The 16,337-nt window shown below is 42.0% G+C and overlaps 1 protein-coding gene across 1 annotated transcript; it reads left to right on the top strand.

Annotated features, from left to right (window-relative positions):
• The first annotated feature begins 32 nt into the window (after positions 1–32).
• On the top strand, positions 33–16,266 carry fyb1a (FYN binding protein 1 a). Its single transcript, XM_065250105.2, has 9 exons — positions 33–275; positions 364–640; positions 2,632–2,743; positions 3,474–3,535; positions 4,970–4,992; positions 13,358–13,398; positions 13,571–13,730; positions 15,321–15,480; positions 16,169–16,266. The coding sequence occupies exons 2-9, from the start codon at positions 433–435 to the stop codon at positions 16,264–16,266; spliced, it is 864 nt and encodes a 287-aa protein (XP_065106177.1). The 5' UTR covers positions 33–275; positions 364–432.
• Positions 16,267–16,337: the final 71 nt, after the last annotated feature.

Raw genomic sequence — 16,337 nt, 5'->3', positions numbered from 1 at the left:
TATTGTCTTTCCGTCCTCTCAGTGAATGTTTAAATGTAACAAAGCAGCTCTATAGTCACAGACCAAATGTGTTGTTTCCTGTCTATTGTGGCTGTCCGAATTATGTGAAACTGTAAACCTGACCTCAGATCAGGGCTGTGACTGCTGGTGATAGTAAAACCCTAATCACACCTCTTTCTTATTAAAGTAATGGAAACGCTTATTTCCTTTGGGTGTATTTTGAGTTTCTCATCAGCTTCACATCCACTTCACAGTTACGCTTATCTGACTGCTGGGTGAGTTGGGTTTCATTTTAATGAAATATTTTGGTTGCTTATAAATGTCTTAACATTCAAATTGGGTTTCTATTAATCCTAAATGTAGGGACGATACTCCAGGAAGGCAAGTGTATGGCCATTTTGCAACAGGCTGTTACGATGTCCACATTTTGACATGGCTGGCATCAAACACCTGGGTCTGCCCAGACCGCTTGTTTCTCAGAAACCCGGTCCCCATGAAGACATGAACACTTCTGTCCAGCTGCACCGCGCTTCATCCGTGCCAAAAATCAGACCTCTCCCCAGTGTGTTTGCTTTAGGAAAGTGTCCTGCTAAACCCACGAGACCTCCACATGTTAACTGTGATGTGTTCAGAAAAAATGGTAAGAAACTATTCATATTCAATTTCTGAAATAATGCACGAGTATCCTGCAAAAGCACACCGGCCCCAATACATATTTAGAGACATTGTATGTATATTCATAGACATGTTATTACATTAAAGGAACACACCAACGTTTTTCAATATTTTACTATGTTTTTACATCAACTTAGATTAATTAATACATACCTATCTTTTTTCAATGTGTGCACTTTTAATCTTTCTACAGTGCTTCTTGAATGTGTTAGCATTTAGCCTAGCCCCATTCATTCCTATGGCTCCAAACAAAAGTTTTACTGGTGTAACTACTCATGTACAGGGTTCCCACGGGTCCTTGAAATCCTTGAAAGTTTGTGAATCTGGGGGGGAAATTCAATGCCCTGGGAAGTTTTTGAAAATATACATACATGGATACAGGTCATTGAAAGTGCTTGAATCTATTTTATGCAAGAAGTTTTCTGGGGAAAAAATCCATATTATTTCCTGTGTAGTGTAGGATAATATCATAAAAATTTTAGCCTTTTAAGCACACGTGCTAAACTGTTCACTTTAAATGCTTATATCTTCTGTAGTATGCGAATGTTGATTCATACTAAAATGCTTTTTTGCATAGTTGTGTTTGACACATGAAAACGTCTCGGGTTACGTATGTAACTGTTGATCCCTGAGAAGGGAACGAGACGCTGTGTCTCCCTTGCAATACTTTCTGCGTCCCTGTAACGCCGTCGTTGGCAATATTTCGGATAGCGATATACTTCCTGGCTCCCGTGTCACCCTGTCTTTGTCATTAAGCCTCACCATTTGTTGAATTTGATATACACATTCAGACGCACTTACCACTGGAGGCTTTCCCAAAGTGTCACTGCAGTGACGCAGTGTGAGTTTCCTCGAAAGGAAACTGTAAAAATGTATCTTAAAAGGTAACAGGATGTAACCTTGCTCCTACTTGAAATATGTCCCCCCATTTAAGCCCGATTTATAGTCGTGCGTAGGTTCTACGTAGCCTGATGTGCACCTCACAAAAATGTTAACAGCGCCTCAGATCTACGCGGACCGCAAGCGCTGTGATTGGTCCACCAGAACCCCTCCCATCAGGTGAAAAAAACTGCGTCATAGGTATTTCCGTTTGTGACGGTGAAAACAAAGAAGAGCCAAGTTGAGGAGTGATTTAACTCAAACTGCATCAAAAGTCGCTGTTTATTTACTTCCATCATTGCTGGTCTTCTCAAATCATACACAAGAAGTTGCTGTTTCTTCTTCGTTTGTGTGTTAACTTGCTAAGTTTCTTCTTCTTTGACGTTTGCGCTGCTACTGTGGTTACACGCATGGTTACTGCCTACCAGCGGTCTGCATGTGTGTTTGCACGTCGACGCGGACAACGACGCAAAATTATAAATGAGCGGCTACGCCGTAGGTTCTACGCACGACTATAACGAACCCTTTAGTCCTTGAATTTGAGGGTATTGAACCTGGAAAGTCCTTGAAAGGTCCTTGAATTTGAAGTTAACTAAGGTGTGGGAGTCTTTAAATAGGGAAAACATGGAAGTGTTTGGTGGCTTCTAAATTCATCCCTATTTGGAGCCATAGGAATGAATGGGGCTAGGCTAAATGCTAACACATTCACAACGTGCTGTGCAAAGATTAAAAGTGCACACATTGAAAACAGATAGGTATGTTATGTATTAATTTGTCTAAGTTGAGGTAAGAAAATTGTATTGAAAAACGGTGGTGTTTTCCTTTAAATTCAGGGAAATGTTTAAAAATGATTGAGAAGAAAAAGTATTTTGGAGAATCTTGTAATACTATTAAATTAAGTCTTATTTATGTTGAGCTGTTATCTGTGAAGCGTGACTGAATATGTTATTGCGGTCGCTGTGACCTTCATCTAATATATATTTGTACAGTGATATTTAACTCTGCTATAATAAAACAAAAGTGTTGTCACACTTACACACCCCATCATAGCTCAGTAACTAAATGTTCTGTTATCAGTGTCCAACAATACGGAATTATTCCCACCACCACCACCTGAAGACCTGCCAATCCCTTCTGTGACTCCGCCCCCACCGGCAAACTTTACATTTCTACCCCCACCTCCTCCAATGTGGGTGATGTATTTACATTTTGTTCACAATACTACAACAATCTATGTACAATCTATCTTTTATCCAAAGACACTCCACTTTTATAAAAATCCTGATAATTTACTCAACCCCATGTCATCCAAGATGTTGATGTCTTTCTTTGTTCAGTCGAGAAGAAATAAAGTTTTTTGAGGAAAAACATTCCAGGATTTTTCTCAATATAGTGGACTTTAGTGGCCCTCAACGGTTTACAGTTTCAATGCAGCTTCAAATGACTCTAAACGATCCCAACCGAGGCATAAGGGTCTTATCTAGCGAAACGATTGTCATTTTGCCAAAAAATAAGTGCTTTTTAACCACAAGCTTTTTTGACACTTTGCATTTTTAGCGTGGGAAAACCATGTCTTAAACTGTGTTAATAAGTCAGAATGCATGAAATACCGTTGACCCCCCATACTGCATTGAAACTGTAAACTCTTGTGGTCCACTAATGTCCTCTATATGGAGAAAAATCATTGAATGTTTTCCCCCAAAAAACTTAATTTCTTCTTGACTGAACAAAGACAGACATAAACATCTTGGATGACATGGGGGTGAATAATTTTTTTATGATCATAATCAAAGGACACATGTGAAAGTGCTTTTTAAAAATGAACTTGCATTTACAGTTACTGTATTTACAGTATTTCTATCCAAATGACTGTGAGGGACTCATGTCATAGCTGTTGTTTTGTGCATTTTTGTAAACAGGGATCCGCTTCTGGACGATCAGTATGATGATGTGGGTTTAATGAACACAACATCTTCACAAGGTCATCAGATGTCTTTGTTCACAGAGAAGTTCTTAAAAAATGGTTTGATATCCAACCTCAAGCAATTCAAGATACATCAATCATCTTTCAGACGAGCACATTTGGAGTTATTTTAGTAAATGTCCTTGCTCTTCCAAGCTTTATAATGGTAGAAATGGGGATGAGGGAACAACTTATGAATTTAAAGGAAAACACCACCGTTTTTTTATATTTTACTATGTTCTTACCTCAACTTAGATGAATTAATACATCCCTATCTTTTTTCAATGCGTGCACTTAATCTTTGTGCAGTGTGTCGTGAATGTGTTAGCATTTAGCCTAGCCCCATTCATTCCTTAGGATCCAAACAGGGAGGAATTTAGAGGTCACCAAACACTTCCAGGTTTTCCCTATTTAAAGGCCGTTACGTGAGTAGTTACACGAGTAAGTATGGTGGCACAAAATAAAACTTGGGAATTTTTTAAGCGGATAAAAATGAGAACTATATTGTATGGCGGAAGAGAACTTAGTTTGCAGCACTTCGACCTCGGGCACAGTAAACTAAGTGGTGTTCTGCCATACAATATAGTTCTCATTTTTGATCTACTACTAAAAATCGCCATATTTTATTTAGTTCCACCATACACCAAGAATGGAAGTGTTTGGTGGCCTCTAAATTCATCCCTGATTGGATCCTAAGGAATGAATGGGGCTAGGTTAAATGCTAACACATTCATGACGCGCTGTACAAAGATGAAGTGCACGCATTGAAAAAAGATAAGTATGTATTCATTCGTCTAAGTTGAGGTTAGAACATAGTCAAATATTGAAAAACGGTGGTGTTTTTCTTTAAACCCCAAAAAAGTGCATTCATCCTTCACAGAGGTAATCCACATGGCACCAAGGGGTTAATAAAGGTCTTCTGTGGGTAATCGATGCAAATTTGTAGAAGTATCTATATTTCAAACTTTATAAACTGTGATAACTAACTTCCGGTAACGAACGGTAACGCTATTCAAGCAAAAGTTTTAATATAGTGAACATTGGTTGCCATAGGTACGTTGCGCGATGAATCACATGAGTCCAAGATGCTGTTTTTACTGTAAGATAGTTATTATAGTTTATTAATTTTGAAATATCAAAATCGGATCGATTCCCCACAGAAGACTTTTATTAACCCCTTGGAGCCGTGTGAAGGATGGATGCACTTTTTGGGGCTTTAAAGTTAGAAGTTATAAAGCTTGGAAGAGCAAGGAGATTTACTAAAATAACTCTGAATGTGTTTGTCAGAAAAATGATGGACATACGTATCTCAGATAACTTGAGCGTAAGTAAATCATGGGTTAATTTTGATATTTTGCTAATCCTTGCTATTCCATCTGTTGATTTTGCTTTATTAATGGATTTTGCTCTTTTCTCTACATTTGTAGTAATCGTCTCTCTTTTCGGTTTTAGATAAAAGCAGCAATGATTTTCAGGTAAAGAAAAATGTTTATTGTATTTGCTTGTATAGCTGAGTTAGAAAGATCAAGAACTGTTTGTAATAGCAAGTCCACACACTTGTGACACTTAGTAAAAATAGACAGAGAAGTAACCAACATCTTAAAGGAAATGACATCTTCACATACATTAAGTCTAACTGTAATATACTTGAGACAACTAACCAAATACAAGCAACTCTTACTGTATTCAACATTATTAATAATCTCTATTCAACACTATTATTGAACTCTATAGACAGGGAGGGATTACATATTTTTGTAGGCCAACCCTGGAAGTTAGCAGGACACTGGTTTTTGAAATAAGTTTACTTTTTTCTTATACACTTAATTCAAGAAAAAATAAAAAAATTCTCACCCCATTGGCAGATATTTTGCTTGTTTTAAGCACAATTTCTCTTAAAGGAACATGCAACTTTTTGGTACTTTAACTTATTCACCGTATCCCCCAGAGTTAGATAAGTCCATACATACCTTTTATCTCCGTGCGTCCCGTAATTCTGTCTGATACACCCACAGCTAGCTTACCTTAGCGCAAAGACCAGGGCCGGGTCTAGAGGGGGGGCTGGGGGGGCATTGCCCCCAGATTTTCCTTCTGCCCCCCAAAAAAATTTCCAGCCAACCATAAAAAATGGAATCGCTTTAAACAAAAAACATCTTCTGTATATAGTAGTTATTAAGATGATTATACTGTAAATATGCAGTATTGTAACAGCTGAGCATCGCATGCAATTTTAAAATGAAATTTTGGCGGTTTTGTCATCGTCATTCATCAGCTCATTCAGCTCACGTTTGAGAAAAACTGCACACACAAAAATCCACAGACTTTTAAGTTCAGGAGCTGTCACTCCGCAAGGTCATTGTAATAAAACGCTGTATTTTGTAGAATTGCGTTGAATTATAATATCTAATTTTTGCTGTGTTATGAACAAAGCAGTGTGATTTATCTTTGATTTCTTCACAACTCACACTTACAGTATTTAAGGCTTGTGCTTTTGTCTGGTGCTATTATCGGCCAACAGGAAAACCTTTGAAGAATTTGTCATGCATGTCAAATTGCTTTCATAATGTTTCAATATACATTATTTAAAGCGTTGTTCTTTGTTGTGATATTTGAGGTTGCTGCAGCAGCATGTATGATAGGGTCAAGAATTAATGGAAATATAGCTTATATCACATTGAAAAGGTATTTATTTTTAAATAAAGAAAATGTTTGAGAAGTGGAAATAAAGTGCCTAGCAAGTGTTTATTTAGAATAAAGGCATATGTTGGGTAGGGTATGGGTTGGTATTGGGATGGCTTTAATTTATCTATAAGTGAAATAATAGATTAAATGCAGTGTACACATTAATAAAATAAAGCTATATGTACAGCTTTGCATTCATATCACCTGATTGCCTGATTTCATTAACTGTTACTTAATGTGTAAAACTACATTAATCATTATAACATTATAAATCATTATAACTTTGATCGCATTTGCGGTGCATCTACTTTTAACATTTGAACGTGCAAAAGGACATATAATGGCTCTTTATTATAAGACCTATGCAAAATAATATTGGATTGAAACATCCATCATTTTAGTGTATGAATCATTTTAGTTGAGAAATGGCTGCCCACCCAAAAATCCTGACTGCCCCCCCAGCCAAGCAAGCCTAGTACAGGGCCTGGCAAAGAATGGAAGCAAATGGCTCCAGCTAGCATACTGCTCCCAATAAGTGACAAAATAATGCCAACATTGTCTTCTTTATATATTGTGATTTGTATAGTCACAGCGTATATAAATAACAAGGTCATATGAGACACAGCCATCTTTTAACAACATACTGGGAACTATATTCTCCCTTAATGGGAGCAGTATGCTAGCTGGTGTCAGGAACCACAAAAGTCAGGAATCCCAAAGCAGAGGTTTTTAATGAGAAAACTCAATGTCAGGTATGTATAGGAGATAACACTCTATGTCTTCATGAAAATGTAAATGTGAAAGGCAAAACACTCTGTGACGTCAGGAACAGGCAGGCACTCGCGGTGGGAAACCCAGCAGGGCTGTAGGACATCCACCCTCCGTTCACACACGTAACAACCCGTCACAGGGCAGAGAGAGTTCCAGGCGGGGCACAGCAGGAGAGAGAGAGAGAGGCGGACTGAGTCTTCAGCAGAGAGAAGTGCTGGACAGCGCACAGCTGGCGTCCGAGTCTTAGGCAGGATTATGCGCAGAGCGCACTGCAGCTGGACAGCGCTAGATGTAGTCGGCGCTCAGAGAATCCGCAGACAGAGTGTAAGTGGAGGCTAGGCGGGGAACACACCACTCGGGAGAGACTGACAGTGGGGCGAGGAATCTGAAGGGATAAGGCAGCAGAGAGCACGGTAAATAATCCAAACAAAACTACACACAGTAGTCGACACGACAGGACTAGAACTAGCCAGGCTAGCGGGCACGAACATACAAAGACGAACTTGCAAGGAACAGAGGAAACGAGGGGAATTTAAATCAAACCGGATGGGCAATAAATATGGATCAGGTGTGGGACGCCGGTGAGAAGAGTCAGCGATAATGAGGTCACCAGGTGGAAGGCGCGCACGTGTGGAGCTGTCAAAACATAAACACAACACAACACATGGTGAAACAAAGACAAAGCGGCCAATGAGACCGAATTCATGACAGGACTCCCCCCCCACGACCGCCACTGGGCGGTCCATGAGGAGGCTCACCCCGTCGCCGGCGGAGATCCTCTATCAGCCCAGGGTCCAGGATGTCCCGGGCCGGTACCCAACACCTCTCCTCCGGACCATATCCTTCCCAGTCAACGAGATATTGAAATCCCCTACCCCGGCGACGCATATCCAGTAACGACTTAACCGAATACACAGGGGCACCATCTATAAGCTGAGGGGTGGGAGGGGTGGGGGCAGAGGGAACAGGGTTAATGTGGGAAAAATACACAGGCTTCAGTTTAGACACATGAAAAACTGGATGAACCCGACCGAGAGCTGGGGGCAATCTGAGCCTGACCGTCACGGGATTAATGACCTTAACAATGCTGTATGGCCCAAGGAATCGTGGAGCCAACTTGCGAGAAGGCTCACGGAGAGGTAAATCCTTGGACGAAAGCCATACCTTCTGCCCACAGATAAAACGGGGCGCAGTTCTGCGGTGACGGTCGGCCGCGGCTTTGGTTCGTCTGGAAATCTGACGTAATGTAAATCTAGCTTTCCTCCAGGTGCGTTTGCAACGACGGACAAAAGCCAGCGCAGACGGAACCACCGCATCGGGTTCCTGTGATGGGAATAAAGGGGGCTGAAACCCCATGGACGCCTCAAAAGGGGACATGTTAAGGGAAGAAACAGGGAGAGAATTATGGGCGTATTCAACCCAGGGTAACTGTTGGCACCAGGAGCTCGGATATTGTGATGTCAGACAGCGGAGAGCTCTACCTAAATCTTGGTTAGCCCGTTCACATTGCCCGTTGGTCTGAGGATGATACCCTGAAGACAAGCTAGCCGTGGAGCCTATTTGTCTACAAAATTCATGCCAGAAACGAGAAATAAACTGAGGACCCCTATCAGAAACAACGTCTGTGGGCAGACCATGTAAGCGAAAGACGTGTTCGATCATAACCTGGGCGGTTTCCTTGGCAGTGGGCAATTTGGGCAAAGGGACAAAGTGAGCCGCCTTGGAGAAGCGGTCGACAATGGTCAACACTACAGTGTTTCCCCTAGAACTAGGCAAATTGGTTACAAAATCGATGGCGATATGTGACCAAGGACGAGAGGGAATGGGTAATGGTTTAAGCAGACCAATAGGGGCTTGATGAGAGGCCTTATTACGGGCACAAACCTGACAGGCTAACACAAACTGTCTGACATCGGAACCCATAGAGGGCCACCAAAAACGCTGACGAACGGTCGCCAACGTTCTCCGAACTCCCGGATGGCAAACAAACTTGGACTCGTGACCCCACCGGATGACCTCGGAGCGAAGCGCATTCGGAACCCACAATCGACCCGCTGGACACCCTTCTGGCACTTCCCCCTCCCGGCCGGCCCGTCTCACTCGCTGTTCTATTCCCCATCGTAAGGCACCCACCACCCGCCCCTCCGGGAGGATGGTTTCGTCCCCAGCGGAACCGGGGCTTTCGAACAAACGAGAGAGAGCATCGGGCTTAGTATTCTTGGAGCCGGGCCGGTACGAGAGGGTTAAGTTAAATCTGTCAAAGAAGAGCGCCCAACGAGCCTGCCGAGAAGATAACCTCCTGGCTGAACGGATGTATTCGAGGTTCTTATGATCCGTCCAGACCAGGAAGGGCTCCGAGGTCCCCTCTAACCAGTGACGCCACTCACCCAAAGCCAGTTTGACCGCCAGCAGCTCCCGATTGCCTATGTCATAATTTCGCTCTGCTGGGTTTAACCGATGGGAGAAAAAGGCACAGGGATGCACCTTGCCATCCTTAGCAGACCGCTGAGACAAAACGGCGCCTACCCCGACATCCGAAGCATCCACCTCCACAATAAATTGAGCAGCCGGATCTGGAATAGAGAGAACAGGAGCAGAGATAAACCGGGACTTTAAAATATCAAAGGCCTCCTGAGCACTGGAATTCCAGACAAACCTCTCCTTAGTGGAAGTGAGAGCAGTAAGAGGTTGAGCAATCTGACCATAATTTCTGATAAATCGCCGGTAAAAATTGGCGAAACCCAGAAATCTTAATAAGTCCTTACGGGAGTCGGGGACTGGCCATTCGGCCACCGCTTTGATCTTGGCAGGGTCGGGACGGATCTCACCGGGGGCAACAACAAAACCCAGGAACGAAACTGACTTACGATGGAATTCGCACTTCTCCGCTTTGACATACAACTTATTTTCTAACAGCCGGCGTAAGACTCGGCGAACATGCTGAGTGTGTTCCTGCATAGAGGGAGAAAAGATGAGAATATCATCTATATACACAAAGACAAACTTGTTAACCATGTCTCTCAGCACATCATTGACCAGAGTCTGGAAGACAGAGGGGGCGTTACAAAGGCCGAACGGCAGAACGCAGTACTCAAAGTGTCCGGTAGGGGTGTTAAAGGCTGTCTTCCATTCATCTCCCTCTCTTATTCGTACCAGATGATAGGCGTTGCGTAAATCTAGCTTAGTAAAGAAACGCGCCCCCTGCAGGAGCTCAAACGCAGTAGACATTAAGGGAAGGGGGTACCTATTCTTAACCGTAATGTCATTTAAGCCCCTATAATCAATACAAGGGCGCAGGGAGCCGTCCTTCTTGCCAACAAAGAAAAACCCCGCCCCTGCGGGCGAGGTGGAGGGACGAATGAGACCGGCACGCAGGGCATCATTAATATACTGGTCCATAGCCTCTCTCTCAGGACCCGATAACGAATAAAGTCTACCCTTGGGCGGAGAAGTGCCGGGGAGGAGATCAATAGCGCAATCATATGGCCGGTGAGGAGGCAGGGAGGTGGCCCGGGCTTTACTAAACACCTGAGCGATATCCGCATACTCCGCCGGGACTCCGGTCAAATCGACCGCCGGAACCTGAGGAAGAGAAAGAACAGAACCAGAAACAGCAGAACCAAGACATGACACATGACAAGACTGGGACCAAGACAAGATAATACTATGCTGCCAATCAACGTGAGGATTGTGTTGCGCTAACCATCCATGCCCTAAAATAATAGGGGATAGAGACGCATGAAGGACGTGCAACACAATCTCCTCACGATGATTACCAGACACAGAGAGACTCACAGGAGAAGTGCAATGTGTAATCCGCGCCATCTGCTGCCCCTTGAGGGACCAGACATCCAAGGGGGACTGGAGAGGAACAACCGGAACACCCCAAGCGCGCGCCAGCGCTTCATCAATGAAGTTGCCCTCCGCACCAGAATCGAGAAGGGCAGTGGACGGATGATCACGTCCAGCGAAGGACAAAATGACGGGGAGTTGGGTACTGGAAACAGGGGAGAGTTTTGAAGAAGTGCCCACCAGGACTCCCGTACTCACTGATGGGCAGCGGCTTTTAACGGGCAGACCCTTGCAAAATGCCCGGGCTTCCCGCAATACAAACACAGGGCCTTCTGTATGCGCCTCTCTCTCTCTCTCTGTGACAGGCGCAAACGACCCAGCTGCATGGGTTCAGGCTCGGCTGATGGTAAAGGTGAAGAAGGGGAAGTGGTGGTCTCCTCAGAAAACACTCGCTGACGGATGGAGCGTCGCTGATTACGAAGTAGTCTCCGAGCCTCGATTCGGAGAGCGAGATCAATAATAGCATCAAGTGACGGAGGAAGGTCATGAAGAGCGATCTCGTCCTGCAGGTCGTCGGACAACCCCTCTACAAACTGGGCTCGGAGAGCCGCTTCATTCCAGTGGCAGGCAGCCGCTAAAGTCTTAAACTCAATAGCATAATCAGTAACTGTGAGTCTGCCCTGAACAAGATGAGCCAAGCGAGCTGCAGCGGCGTCCCCGCGCACCGATCGGTCGAAGAGTTTCTCCATCTCTTCCCTAAACTCATCAAAAGACCGACAGCAGGGGTCGCTGGCATCCCACACGGCCGTAGCCCACTCGCGCGCCTTGCCAACCAGAAGGGTGATTACATACGCAACCCGGGTGCGTTCAGAGGCATAGCGGCGGGGCTGGAGGGCAAACACCAGAGAGCATTGTGAGAGGAAAGCCCGGCAGGAGGCGGGATCGCCGTTATATGGAGGTGGAGCTGTGACGTGAGGTTCCGTCTGCAACGACTGACTGGGCTGGGTGGCATCATGACTGACCTGGTCAAGCCGAGAGGAAAGATCATTCAGACGGGTTGATAAACCCTCAACCTCTTGAGAAGTGGTGGTGAGGCGAGCCGAGTGTTGTCCTAACCATGAACCCTGCTGGGCGAGTGCTGACCGGAGAGCATCAACCTCCGCGGGATCCATCTTGGCAAGTTCGTCCTGTCAGGAACCACAAAAGTCAGGAATCCCAAAGCAGAGGTTTTTAATGAGAAAACTCAATGTCAGGTATGTATAGGAGATAACACTCTATGTCTTCATGAAAATGTAAATGTGAAAGGCAAAACACTCTGTGACGTCAGGAACAGGCAGGCACTCGCGGTGGGAAACCCAGCAGGGCTGTAGGACATCCACCCTCCGTTCACACACGTAACAACCCGTCACAGGGCAGAGAGAGTTCCAGGCGGGGCACAGCAGGAGAGAGAGAGAGAGGCGGACTGAGTCTTCAGCAGAGAGAAGTGCTGGACAGCGCACAGCTGGCGTCCGAGTCTTAGGCAGGATTATGCGCAGAGCGCACTGCAGCTGGACAGCGCTAGATGTAGTCGGCGCTCAGAGAATCCGCAGACAGAGTGTAAGTGGAGGCTAGGCGGGGAACACACCACTCGGGAGAGACTGACAGTGGGGCGAGGAATCTGAAGGGATAAGGCAGCAGAGAGCACGGTAAATAATCCAAACAAAACTACACACAGTAGTCGACACGACAGGACTAGAACTAGCCAGGCTAGCGGGCACGAACATACAAAGACGAACTTGCAAGGAACAGAGGAAACGAGGGGAATTTAAATCAAACCGGATGGGCAATAAATATGGATCAGGTGTGGGACGCCGGTGAGAAGAGTCAGCGATAATGAGGTCACCAGGTGGAAGGCGCGCACGTGTGGAGCTGTCAAAACATAAACACAACACAACACATGGTGAAACAAAGACAAAGCGGCCAATGAGACCGAATTCATGACAGCTGGAGCCATTTACTTCCAGTCTTTGCGCTAAGCTAGGCTAGCGGTGGGTGCGTCAGACAGAGTTACGGGACTCATGGAGATGTAAAGGGTATGTACGGACTTATCTTACTCTGGGGATACAATGAATAAGCTAAAATCCCAAAAGTCGACATGTTCCTTAAAATTTGATATTTTTTGTCTAAAAACTAGACTTATTTTCTTATGTCATTTTGCTCATCAAGAAAAAGCATCTTGATATAAGAATTTTTTGATATTTCTACTGAAAACTGAAAAAAGACTGAAAGTCATTTTTTGCAGTTGTATGGGACAGTGTATGGGAAGATTTAATGGTCTTTTTGGCAGGGAACCAGTGTCCCGCTAACTTTCGGGGTAGGCCTACAAAAAAATGTCATCCCTCCCTGTCTATAAAGTTCAATAATAGTAATTACTGCAAAAATACATCATCCACTCTATTATTCATCTCTATTTAACACTTTATATGCAACTTTATTATTCAGCTCTGTTGTATTATTTATAGTTTTAATGATCATGTTTTGCAGGTATAGATTTTATTCATTGATTTTGTAATTAAGTCAACATTTTTACTTCTGTATCTTTCATGGCTGTTGTAGGATTCAGGTGAGGAAACGTATGAGGATGTTGAAAGCAGCCGGTGAGAACCAAACACGTCATTATTATTATTTCACACACTCTTGCTTACAAGAGTTTTTTTTTAATTTGTATTAGAGACAAATAGGTTAGTTATACGGTGACCAACTTTTTTTTTAAGTAATTGAGAACAAGTAAATCTAAAAATAAACACTTCATCACCTCTATCTTTACAGGCCAGAACGTGACAAAGAACCAAGTGAGAAAATGAAAACAAGCAAATGGAAAGAAGTAAAGAAAAAAACTGATAAAGAAGAGAAGAAACGCTTGGAACAAGAGAGGAGAGAGAAGAAAATTCAGGAGAAGAGAGAGCAAGAGGCCAGGAAGAAGTTCAAAGTAATTATGAGCAGCTTTTATCGTGTAACATATCAGTTTTAAAGGTACGGTTTAGCTAAAAATAAAAAAATACCCCATGATTCACTCACCCTCAAGCCATTTTTGATGTGTATAAACACAATCTGAGTTATATTAGTAAATGTGCTGGCTGTTCCAAGCTTTATAATGGTAGTAAATGGTGCTTCTGATTTAAATCCCAAAGATTGACTGAGCGAGTGCGTTTCCAGACGTAGTGGAGATAAGACGAGAAATTATTAAACATTGCACTTTCACCCAAACTGCATTACATTACAAGATCTTCTTTCATTTGAACAGAAGTTTGATATGGTGTTGCTGTGCATACCGACACGGAAACGTGATCCATTTGACATAAAGACCGAGTATGGAATTAAATTAATGCTACTGTTGGATAACACTGGATAGATCAGGTGCTGGTTCCACGGCTCGGAATCGAAATGTTGTAAAAATCGGACCAGTAAGATCAATGCATCTCAAATTTTTTTCCTATACAAAATGATTAACCCCCTGAAACCATGTGGATTACTTCTGTGATGAATGGATGTTTTTTTTGTGGCTTTAAATCAGAAGCACCATTTACTTACATTATAAAGGGCTTAGAACAGCCTGGACATTGACTAATATAACTCTGATTGTGTATTTTTATGAATAAAGATAATCATATACATCGAGGATGGCTTAAGGGTGAGTAAATCATGGAGTAATTTTCATTTTTGGCTGAACTATCCCTTTATCTCAATCCTGCCAGCCTTTATTTGAAAAGTTGCCCGCAAGCATTTTTTGTGATTTTTCACAAAATACTTTCCAGGATTTTTTTTATAAATATATAAACATACAAATATATTAAATGAAAGAACAGAGCCTCTGCTTTCAAACAAACAATAAGCAAACAAACAAAACGGGAAAAAAACGTTTCATCCTATCTATATTTTTTCTCCGCTTATAAACTCTTAAATATGGTTATTTTTCTTTAAATATCTTATTTTTTTTAGCAAAAAGCTGAAATAATTTCATTTTTGTGAAGGATCAGATTCAGAACGATTAGCAAAACATACACAGAGTTTAAAATTAGTAAATAACTTTTTTGCTTCAGTTTTTTTATAAATTGGGTAAGTGCGCCATCTAGTGGATAATTGCGGTATTACAGATTAACATAAAAACTCATCAGGAATACATTTTTAATGCAAATGTTTACTCTTGACAAGATAACTTGTCAATGGTGGGGAAAGAGTTAAGAGTTTTGTGACAATGACGATTTTCATTTTTTATCTTATTATTATACCTCAAGAATGAATCTCAAAAGCATGTCCGGCTTATAGCTCACCCTAATATTATTTTCACCCAACAAGCCTTTTAAAAATGACCATAACTTTTTTGTAATATTATTTTCATCATGATTCAACTTTTTTTCAACCAGTATACTTTAACAGTAAAAAAACAAAGTTGCATTTGCAGATTAACACAATTGCAAAAACAATCTGGGCATGCTTTCGTAAAAACATTATTTGTAATTTTGATGCATGTTTATACTGTAAACATAGTTTGACATCACTGTCGTTTCTGTCTGGAAAGATCGAAGGTCCGATTGTGGTTCTTACAACAGTAAAGGCAAAATTGGACCGCAAGACCGGTAAGAACAAACTTCAACTGAAGCAGGGCGAGACCATCGAGATTGTCCGCAAGACGGGAAACCCGAAAAACTACTGGCTCGCCAGAAATAAAGAAGGCAACTGTGAGTTTGTCTGCCATATATCAGTGTTTATATTGCGTTTGAGTAATATTTTAATCATGTGAAATACATCATGTGTAGCATTGTTATTATTATTGCAGTAATTAATCACAGTAACATGTTATAGTTACACTTTATTATACAGTGTCATTGTGTGGTTAAGGGTTAATTCCATGTAATTATGCATAATTTACTGTTACTTTTGCTATAATAAACTACGTGTAATCTATTACAAAGGCACTAAAAAACGTGTTACCCATGCTAAGTTTGTTGTGTGACATAGACATGAAAATCTTTATAATGCTAAACCAGACCTTATTTTGTTTATACAAAGTGCACAGGGACCCCAAATTTGTTTGTGATATTCACAAATTTAGAGTTATTTTAGATTAAAATAGTATAAGCAAGCTCAATATATTTATTATATTTAATAATCTATTTATGAATGTTTTCCATATATTATGTATACATAACACTTCATATTGTACAATATGTAACAGTTCATTATATTTCATATGTTTTATTTACAGTTCTTACTATTATGTGCCAAAGTGCAAGTCGCTGAACAGCAGCATCGGTTATAAAGTTTAATAGCTACGTGCAAGTTCCTTTTTGTTTGTCTCTCTTTAACTAGCTATGGTCAGATGCTATTTTGACTTTGTGTTTTCTGTTGTGTGTGGGTTTCCTATAGATGGTTTTGTAAAGCCTGATGCAGTAGACGATTGTTCTGCGATTAACACACCGAATGTCAACTATGTTCACAATGATATGGAGTTAGATGATAAGTAAGAATCTGGACATGTATGATTTAGATTATACATTTGTGTCTTAATTCTTTAATAACTTCATTAAATAACATC

Source organism: Paramisgurnus dabryanus, chromosome 5, assembly GCF_030506205.2.
Source record: "Paramisgurnus dabryanus chromosome 5, PD_genome_1.1, whole genome shotgun sequence".
Classification (NCBI taxonomy): domain Eukaryota; kingdom Metazoa; phylum Chordata; class Actinopteri; order Cypriniformes; family Cobitidae; genus Paramisgurnus; species Paramisgurnus dabryanus.
The sequence above is the reverse complement of the archived record's forward strand: the minus strand, read 5'-3'. Positions and strand labels throughout refer to the sequence as shown.